The sequence below is a fragment of the Opisthocomus hoazin genome, chromosome 7 (assembly GCF_030867145.1).
Source record: "Opisthocomus hoazin isolate bOpiHoa1 chromosome 7, bOpiHoa1.hap1, whole genome shotgun sequence".
Taxonomy (NCBI): Eukaryota; Metazoa; Chordata; class Aves; order Opisthocomiformes; family Opisthocomidae; genus Opisthocomus; species Opisthocomus hoazin.
Window position 1 is genome coordinate 49,138,265 of NC_134420.1, and position 10,343 is coordinate 49,148,607.

The 10,343-nt window shown below is 50.7% G+C and overlaps 1 protein-coding gene across 2 annotated transcripts; it reads right to left on the bottom strand.

Moving 5' to 3' along the window:
• Nucleotides 1-2,224: 2,224 nt before the first annotated feature.
• ZDHHC22 (zDHHC palmitoyltransferase 22) lies at nucleotides 2,225-9,724 on the bottom strand. Of its 2 annotated transcripts, XM_075427217.1 has the most exons (3): nucleotides 9,581-9,724; nucleotides 8,488-9,069; nucleotides 2,225-4,268 (listed from the first exon to the last, which is right to left on the bottom strand). In XM_075427217.1, exons 2-3 carry the CDS (start codon nucleotides 9,053-9,055, stop codon nucleotides 4,003-4,005), a joined length of 834 nt encoding a protein of 277 aa, XP_075283332.1. In that variant the 5' UTR covers nucleotides 9,056-9,069; nucleotides 9,581-9,724; the 3' UTR covers nucleotides 2,225-4,002. The 2 variants fall into 2 exon arrangements, with proteins under 2 accessions (XP_075283332.1, XP_075283331.1); XM_075427216.1 differs by lacking the exon at nucleotides 9,581-9,724 and having other exon boundaries at nucleotides 8,488-9,284.
• Nucleotides 9,725-10,343: the final 619 nt, after the last annotated feature.

A 10,343-nucleotide genomic window follows, 5' to 3' on the forward strand; every position in this document is an offset into this window, starting at 1 on the left:
GCTCACGCTGGGGCCACTTTCTCTGATTACTCTCTTCTGACTGTGTTAAAGATAGATGCCCTGAGCTCTGACCTCGGCTTTTCTTTCTTTCAGTCCAGAACTGCCCGTCCTTCTCCAGCTGCCTCTTTACAGTTAATGAGTCTCCTCATTCATTTATTCTGTCTCTTTGCAAGTATTTTTAGACTGTGATCATCTCCCTTGAGTTGCCTATTTCTTAAACAAGATAAATGCTATTTCACATCATCTTTTCTCATACATTCCCTGTGCCCTATTGCTTGAGATTCTTCATATTTTAACTCTGTATCCTCTGAGGGTATTCAACAAAGACCCTTTGCATGCAGGCCTTGAGGGCTGCCCAGTAGCGTAGCATGAAGGGGAAAACCACCTACTTCTTATTTTGTATGAGATTCTTACTATACATAAGAACAGACTGGTTCCCATTTACTTCACAGTTGCATTCTCTAATTTGCTCTATACACTCATTGCAAAGCCTCCGAGACCTTAGCGGTGGCACCATTTTTTTCAGTTAGCCACAGTTAAAATAGACAAGCCACTAAGCGAAAGTCTATAGTTTCTGTGCAAGTTCTTCTGCAACAGGGAGCTTTTACTTCAGCCACTAGCATTATCAGAGAAGAAATTTTGCTCCTCTGATTTTCCAAAGCCAGAAAAGCCAAAAGTGTTTCATTTTTAAAACTGTTGTATTTAGACATTGTCACAAGAAATCATGTTCCAAAATATCTTTGCTATTGCAGCTGCTATTTAATAAAGTGCAAATAATAAGTAATAGCTCTCTAAGCACAGAAAATGTGAAGCTTTTATTATATATCCTTATAAAACTTTAGAGCCAGGTTTAAAGACAAATTCTAAACAGGTTTAGAATTTGTGACACTACCATTGAGCTCAGCCTTCATTTACGAAATCATAGCTAAGAGCAAAGGTTCTGTTCACAGTTGTTGAGCCCTGTTACATTTTCTTGCCAAGGATTTCTGTAAGTGAATGCACAGGTATGACAAGGAAGGGGTGTCAGGGCAGCTGGATAACTAAAGAGCTACTCTCATCTGTCCCTGCAGACCCACTACTCCAACCCAAATCTCTGCGCTTCAGCAAAAAGTCCACACATTGGGAATGAGCAAAGAAATAAGCCAGTATATAGGGTCAGTCTAATGTTACATTTTTATAGCTCTTTTCATTCCCAGAGGATCGTAACTGTAAAGGCTGTATCCACCCCAAAGTCCCCCCACCACTGCTGGAATCCGGCAGTTTGCTGCAAAGGAACTGTTTAGCTGCATAAAATGGCGCTGCAGCAATTTACAGCCAGGAACACAGGTGTCTGACAGAAAGAATTGTGGGGAGCTGTGCTGCAGTTATGCAAACTGGGATCTCTCTGTGCTTCAGCAAGGACCGAGACTTCACGGTGAGAGCAGACAGCTGTGACCCTGGCACAGAGGCCAGGCGCGATCCAGCCCTGGTGTGAAAAGGCAGCAGGCTTCACGGACAGCTAGCCCTGTTGTGCTGCGTGGGGGCTGTCCACACAGAGCGGCCCACCAAAACTCTGAGCTGGTTGTGCCCTTCTCAGCATGCAGCCCCAAAGAGCTTGCAGCCTGAGGCAGCGTGGCACCAGGCACCGACTGCCATGAGCTGCCTGAGACCGCAGCGTCAATCAAATGCCAAAAGCAGAGGGAGAGGCTGTCAAACCATAATTTCTGCTGATGTGAGGAAGCTGCTGGCTGAAACATTGGGAGCCTGTTGCCTTCAGAAATGTATGAAAAAGAAGTTGGATCAGCCAGTCTGTGGAATAAGAATAATCCTGGGAATCCTTCCAAGGCGAGGTGTATGGCACGAGGTGCTGGCTCTGGGTCCAGCGACAAGGTGACTGTCTGCTCACCACAGTGCCATTGTACCAGTAAGGAATAATTTACGTCAGGATGCTGTTTGTGGGTGATGATGATAGCTTAATTTTCCTGTAGCTTTCAGTTCGGGTTGACAGTGTATTTTATAAATAGAAATTAGAATGGGTCTACAAGTTGGTTATTAGATGCATTTTTAGATTGCTCATTACATTAAAGTAGGAAGGGTGAAAGGACTTGTCCAAAATAATATGATGAATTATTGGCAAAGCCAATAAACAAAACCTAACTTTTTCCTTCAACATGTCCAATACGTATGCTGTAACCAATGTACAGACTCAGCTAATGAACTGTCAAAAAGCACAATACAGCTCATGTGAAAAATCAGAACACTTTTTATTGTTCACTGTTAGTGAAAATACAGCGTGTGACACATGGAAACAGCGGTGTGTTCATGTGAACACACCCAGTCTGAAAGGAGATATATCCTACGTGCTTTAATTATCCAGCTAAGGGTGCTTTCAGTATGTTTTCATGGTTACTCTTCTCATCACAATAGACTTGTTTGTTATTGATCCAAACGTGTATACAAGTGTGAAGCAGTGAAGGACGGTTACAAAGCCTGGAGGAATGAGTGCCTCTGTTCTGGCTCAAGGATGAAACGCAAGGATGAAAGCAGGTGCATTCCCCTACCTGGGATGCACCGAGAGCATTTCTGAAGAAGAAATGACATTTTTCACAGCTTGTCAGCATACTCCCCAGCCTATTAAAGAGAAGAAATGGATTCCTACCAGCCTGCATTAGCTGATGCAGTTTGCTAAAACGGAGGCAGCTTGTTGCAGTTGCTGGGGAATCCAGCACTATGATCCTGGTAGAGGTGTCATGGTATCCTTTCTGAAGACACCTGTTAGCACAGGATCTCAGCACTGATCTCATGGGCTGTTGCTGCAGCTAGAAAACAACTGACACATTAGGCTGATTAATCCCTGTAGTAATTCCATTAACCTCCTTAATGGAGTTATAACATGGATGAATTTACCCCTCTGCAGCAATGCAAGAGGGAATTGCCCTGGAGAGCCTATAAATACGGTGTGGCAGGGACGTCCGAGGTAAACACTTTTGTTTGCTTTAGTGCAAAGCAAAGCATCCTGACCAGCTGGAAAACCTCCCTGCCTTCTGGGATTTTGAACCCTTCACAGCACTAATGGTGCAGGTGCCCTCTGCGAGAGGGTGATGCATCAGGGCTCAGACACATCAGCAGGGCTCTTGGCACCCTCCTGACAGCTCGCTGTGTGTCCACACTTCCCTCTCTCTCTCTCTCTGGCACGTGTAGCCTGCCTCATCACACAGTTTCTCAAAGGCAGCCTTTTCATTCACCTCTGCGGTTTCCTCTCCTTACACCTCCGTCTGATCATGATTTATCTGCTTGCTGCTTCCTGTCAGAAAGGCAGCTTTGCCCCGATGGTGTCATTGGGCAAAGGACTTCTAAAAATAAGTAGCAGAGCTACAGCCCTGACATATCCTTCCACAGGGAGCAGATCAAGAACAGAAATGAGAAATTCTGGATTTCTCTTTGTTTTCTTCCTGATTTTCTAGCCTGTGGAGAGAAGGTTTACCTGCTGCATTAGCTACGTGCATAGCCTGCTCCTAGGGTGGCCTGATTGCATTGCAGTTCTGTTGTTAAAGGCTTCTCAGTAGTGTGAAGTTACCTCAAGTACACAAGAGCCAAAAAGGCACCCTGCAAAACCCTCCCAAGGAACAGACACCATTTTTGCAGTCTAGCACAACAGCCCAGGCTCTCTGAAAGCTCCTGCTGCGGTTCGTTAGGGACGATGTAGGGCAGCTAATGGGGCTGGGGGAGTCAGGCAGAAAGCCACAGGAGGGTCTGACTAATTTTTCTGCTAGTTCAAAGATGGTTGCCACGTATGCAGGTGCAGTGATGTGACTCCTAAGCAGCAGTATCTCTTCATCTACATGGTTTGTGATCTCCTTGTTAATATGCTAAATTTATTCCGTTTGATAGCCAGTCCTTTCCTCCCACAGAGGCTGCAATCCCGAGCGATGGAGTAGCCCAGCTCTTTAGTGATCCAGGAGACAGAAGGAGAGAACAAGGGAGGTGTTGTGTGCAAGGGATGCACGCACACGCCTGGGGATTTTATTTCTCTTTCTGCCTACGGTAGTCACTTCCCACGTTCAGCACGGGGATGAGAAGTCCTAGCAGCCACCTCTTGCCAAAGACCTCTCGCAGGTTCTCCCTCCAGGGCCGGGCTCTTACCACCATCCCTTTCCGCACCTGGTACCGCGTCTGCCCACGCAGGATCAGCAGCATCTGGTGGCAGCAGAAGCCAGCGCAGGCCAGTCCGATCCCAAGCCAGAGGTAGAGCATGAGGATGACAAACATCTCAGAGCTAAGGAGAGCTCCTGCAGACCAAGAGTTGAGGGGAGGAAGGACAGTAAAAGAAAGAGGTTAGACACACCTCACATGCCAGCGTAACAGCCCCGAGAACCGACGAGCTGCCTGTATTCTCTGGCCACCAGTGGGGAGTTAGGAGCAGGGCATCATTTCCTTTGTAGCCTCTGATGCAACAGATCCCACTGGGGAAATACTAAAATGAAAATGGTCTCCGTACAATTCTCCCTCTGCTTTGTTAATATGAGGACCTAGATTACAGGGGCAAATTCAGCCAGAAGCGAAACGTATCTGTAAGACTCCAGCACAGTTTTGAAGAATGGTTAGTTTATTTAAGGATCTACCTATTTATCACAGTGAATCTAAGATTTCCAGGTTCTGTTTGAAAAGAGATGTGGGTCCTACAGCAGGCAGATGCTTCCAGAAGCCTCACTGTATGCATTAATACTAGGCACAAAGATTTGGGATTTCTCTCTCATCATTATATATATATGTATATAAAAATATGTTAAAAAAGCAAAATAAATCAGTAATGACTTTACTACCATTAGGCAGAGGCAGTTTTCATATGAATGCAAGAAAAAGAAACAGAAAACTTCCCAAAATACAATCCAAATTCCTTTTTTAAAGCTGCAGCTAGAATACTCAAAACACTTTGTAGGTCTCAAGCTCCCAATTCAACAGTTTTTGTAGTATATGCTGAATATATTTAAATAAAAATATTCTGTGGGCCCTTTCCTCTACAATGATTTTAGAACTCCTTCTGGAAAATATTAGCATAATAGGTATCACTGAGTGACCTTTCAGTGCGTAGGCAGACGTAAACCCATTAAAATAATACTCTCTGTGTGTGCATATGAGTGCGTACACACATATTTTATGTATATCTGTGTATTATTAAACACCTGTATTTACACACAGGAACACAAAGAAAACTGAATGCGTGTCAGTACTGGTATAAATAGCCGATATCCGCTCACTGCTTCCTGCGAGGTTTAAAAATGAAAAATCTCTCGCATGCTCCCGTCCCCCTGGAAGACCACGAGGCAGATGGACCCAGGCAGGTGAACGCTGTGGTCGCTCTAAGGCCCTACAAGAGCAATCGCAGTCCTGCCGGAGTCTGACCACAGAGGTGTGCTGCCTCAAACAAGTACGTGGCTGCTTCAGGTTGTAAGTTCAGTGCAAGGATGGCTGGATAAGCACCTCTTGCTTCTCTTATACAGAAGGCCAGATTAGATGGTGCCATCTGGTTTTGCAGTGCTGTGAATCCCAGCTTCTCCACCCGGCAGTGCTGTAAGTGAGAGATCAGGGCTGACCCGTGCTGATCACGTCAAGCTTTGGGCTCAGCCAGCAGGCCCCTCTGAGGATGATTTGTCAGGACACTGACTACAGCCTCGAGCTCTCAGAGATTTTCATTGCATGAAAAAAGGCACAGGAGTCACTCAGTTTTCTTTCTAAATGCAATGTCATCTTTCCTTTCTCATTAAATCCCATTCAGCTTAGTGGGGCTTCACATGCAGTACAGCAAGGGAAGAACAAGCGCCTTAGGATGACGACAAATCTTCATACCGATTCTGTCAGAAGAACTTAATCTATCAGGTAGGAAGCCCAGAGCCAAACATGGGCTTCTCTGCCCCTCTTTCACTGGACCAGAGTGTGGCAGACATTTGTTCTTCCCTACAGCCGATATTCAGATGGGATGTGGAGAAATACAGCTATTTTCTTTAAAGGCTTTGCAAGGCAGCTGTAAGCTTTATTTCTATAAGCTGCTGAAATTCAACATCAAGAAAGTAATTACCCTTGTTTCCCCTTCCAAATATTAAGCATCTCTGAGCCGTGCTTTTCAGATACATGATTTTTTTAACCTTTTCTGCAGGTTACCTACATAAAGCATTTTCTATAATTTCTTTTGTGTATCCAATCCAACCTGTGTTTACAAAGGTGCTGCCCCTTTGTGCCTCATCACCACAGCCCATTTTAGTCTCGGATTCGCTTTCGCTCTAACTGACCTGGTGTGATCTCAAGCTTATTGCCATACTTTATCTATGCCAGAAAAGCTGAATCACAGGCTGAAATTATAGACTCTGGGTCAGGTTCTGAAATCCATGCCCGAGAACAGTCTGGGCAGAATGAGCCAACTGAAAATTTTCCCAGCATGAAAGCAAGGAACACTCAGTTGACACAAGACCGGCAGATTCACCCTTCATCCTCCTTTACTCCTCCTCCAGTGCAGAGGGTGTGCTGGAGAAGAAGAAAGGTTAATTTTTTTCCTCTGCTATGGCAATGCTCTGTTTGGATCCTACAACAAACCTTAAGAAATAAGTTACCTTAGCTGAAAAATACTGGGTGGACAACCCTTCCAGGTAACTATCCCAGGCTGTGTTTTTCTTTCCTGAATTGGAGGTTAAATGTGCAGGTAGAAACCCAGTAGGCCCTTCCTCCTCAGCAAGCAATGCTCCCCTGTATTGCTGTGTGAGGGAGCAGCTCTCCCCGGAGCCGAGCTAGAGGTTCGGTGGGAGCTGCTTGGAGCCGCTTCCTCTCGAGGGTGTTCTGGCTCCCAGCTCCCAGCCCTGCACCCAGCCCTGTTCTGTCCCACTCAAACGCTGCCCAGATGCTGTCTTTGGCACTGCAGTTGCTGGCACCAGAGCTGGGGCACTTCAGCGGCTCTTCAAACATATGCCAGGACCCAGCTCGGTGCAGATGAGCCCACAGAGCCAGAGAGAGAGAACTAATTCCTTGATAATCTCCCACATCCCTGCTCCCCCTCCCAGGCTGCTGTGCTGAGCAGAGCTTAGGCACGGGGGAAAACCGTTCCCAATGTTTTTAATGCTAGTGAAGCTCATGCAACATTACTTACAAAAATTCTTCTACTCGGAAAAATGACTCCATAAAAATGTCATGGCAGGATTTCATGTTTATTGTCTCTCAGTGATTACCATGACAAATCTGCTAATTTGCCAAGTAGAGAGATATTTGTTTGTTTTCAGATGGCAACCCTGCAAACCCAGCCTGGAATACGAAAAGCAAGCTGGGGCCTCTCTGGCTTCTGTATCCCCAGCAGCGGAGACTCCACGCTCAGATCATAATCAACACTTCTGGTGACGGTGCGCGAGCCAAAACAGACTCTGAGCCCTTCTTACTAAGCTCAGCTGAATCTGCAAAGCTAAAATATATGGGATACCTATTTCAGTCTAATGAAAACTGATCTAAGTGTGTGAGCCATGAGCTGCATACGGGGGCAAATGGCTTTTTTCTGCAGCCACTCTCAGGGCAGAGTAACATTCTAGGCTGTCTGCACAGTCCTTTCTCTGAGACCAGGTTTTATCTAGCTTTTGGGTTTGTGCAGAGAAAGGGTTGAGGTTGGAGGGTTTGAGGGCATGTTGAAAGGTAAAGAGGCAAGGCTGGAAGAGCACAGGAAGAGTTACAGGAGCAGCATCAGGAGAGGGAAGGGGAAAGATTGTGGAGATTTACAGAAATGCAGGGAGAGGGGGGAAGGGGGAGAAGCAGAAGAAAGGATAAAGGATGGGGATAAGGAGAAAGAGATATTTGCTTTTGGTGTGGAGCTCTTGCAAATAGCAGGCACAGAGAATTTCCTCTGGTTCTCTATAGAGCTGTGTCCCAGACCGGAGTTGCAAGAGAGGTGGCTAATCTTGTCACATTAACTCCTCTCTTGGTTTCTGCTGCCTGAACCCCAGTTCTCCTGTGCTAAAAGGATGGCAGGAGCTCAGCAGGTTTGTGCTGCCAGGGGGCAGGAGGCGGGTGACAGCGGAAAGGGTGAGTGGACCTGGATGAAGAGAATGAGAATATCTCCGCTGGGATATGGGGAACCTGCAGATGTGTAGGATACAGAAACCTACGGACCCCCCACGTCTGCCTGTAGGATAGGCAAAAGATTCCCCTCACCTGCAGGACAATGAGCGAAAGCCCTCTCCTCCGTCTAATTGCAACACACTCCCTGCACGACAGATAGCCCTATTCTATCACCAGCAAGCTGGGGCTTTTTCCACAGCCTGATGCATCAGGAGCAGGGCTGTGGCTGTAACCTGGACTGGGTCCCAGGCTGTCTGTAGCCTCCACAGAGGGCTTGGTCGAACACAGCCAGTTCTCCCTCTTGCCTGTTTCTCCGCCACCGCTCCCCACATGCAGCTAACTGAGGAAGATCGCATGCCCCCAACCCCGGGAGCTCTGGAGGAAGAACACGCTCCTAATCTCTGAGGAAGGAATCCTTACCTGAGAAGAACTGGCTGATGGAGTGAGGCAGAAGAGTGAGGAAGGCCAGCGGGTTTGCAAAGGACATGGAGAGTGCAGCAGAAATGTAAGCCATGCCTGCCACCAGGGAGTCGAGGCAAGCCAGGGAGGTGTAGAGGCAGAACATGATGAAGTTTCGCATGTTCCTGCTCCCGATGCAGTTCCCTGTGAAGAAACAGTGGTGGTCATGCCTCTGGGTGACTCTGGCACACAGTCTACAGAAGTGAGTGCTGGGCAAGGCTGAGCCAGGGGACCTGCTTCCGTCCAGCCAGTGCCAGTCCGCCACCACTTCGGCTCCTGCGCCCAAGTTTAAGCCCTTGCCCAAGTCCTCGGGGGAGTTCTGGATCACAAGGACGTAGTTGCCCAGGGCGTTAGCTGAGAGGAAGAGGAAGAGGGCCCCATGCAGCAGAGCAGGAGAGAGAAGTGGGGTGGTGGAAAGGTCTCTGAACATGCTGGGGATGAAGAGAAAGATCTGGAGGACGAAGGTCACTAGGGAGATGCACAAGAAGTAGGCTGGAGCGACAACATTGAGCAACCTGAGAACTAGCATTGCGGATTACGTTCCTGCAGGGGGAAAGCAAGGAGAGAAGGAACATCACCGCTCCGGCTGCGCGCTTCATCCTTCCATTTCCCGCCGGGTCCCGGCCCCGCCGCCTCGGGAAATGCCCTCCGGGGGCCGCTCCCCCCCACCCCGCTCCGGGGCACAGGGACAGCCCGCGGGCAGCGATCGCTTCCCGGCGCCCGGCGGAGGCACCCCGGCCCCGGCGCCCGCCCCCGGGGCCCGGCGGCAGCGGTGCCCGGGGGGCTGCGGAGGCTGGAGGGGAGAGCCGGCTCCCGCGGTGTGCCGGCGAGGCGGGCACCGCGCCGCTCGCCCAGCAGAGTCCCTCTGCCAGGCAGGGTCAGTTTTGGTACTGCATGAGAGGAAAAAAGGTGGTGCTGGAGGAGGGGGGAGCGGTTTGGGGGGGGGGGGGGGGGGAGGAGAAGGGGAGGGGGGAGAGGTTGCTCTAATCCACTGCAATACGGATCAAATCCAATGCTCTAATTCATCCCTGAAAGCCACGGATCTGCAGATTACCTCCGTGGCCGCTGCCCTGCTCCGCGCGGAATTGGGAAACGCACAAAATAGCCGGTCCAGCGCTCTGCGGGCGCAACCTGAGGCGCCGGGCTACCGAGCCGGGGCCGCCCCGCACCCGCAGCCGCGGCTCCCGCCGTTCCGCCGCCCCCGGAGGCCCCAGGGCTCAGCCGGCGTCGCCGGGGCAGCCCGGGGGAGCCCAGGCAGCGGGGAGCTGGCTGGGCGGCGGCGGGGGTGCCCCGGCAGCCCCAGCGCCCCCCGCCGGCAGCCCCAGGGGCTCCCCAGGCCGCGGTGTGCGCGGAGCTGACGGCCCTGGGGGGTCGTCCCCGCGGCGGGGGGCTGCGGGCCGCCGCCCGGCCGGCCCCGTGTCCCCGGCGCGGCGGGGTGCGCCCGGTACCGGCGTGGCTGGCGCCGGCGGAGGCGCCCCCGGCCGTGCCGAGACCCCCCCCGGCAGCCGAGCCGCAGCACAGCCCGGCGTCCGCCCTCCCCTCCCTCTCCCCTCCTGCTCTTTTCCTGTCCCGCCCGGTTCGGCCTTGTCCCTGTCCCCAGTCTCTCTGTCCCTGCCCCGTCTCTGTCCCCCTCTCTGCGCTTTTCAGCCCTTGTCCTCTGTCTCCCTCCCCAGTCCCGCTCTCCGGTCCTCTCCCTCCCCCGACTCCGTCCCTGTCCGGTCGCTCGCCCTGCCCTGCCCGTGTCCCGTCCCTGTCCCCGTCCCCGTCCCCTCGGTCCCTCCGGCTCCCCCCGAGCGCAGCCCGGGCCCTGGGGAGCA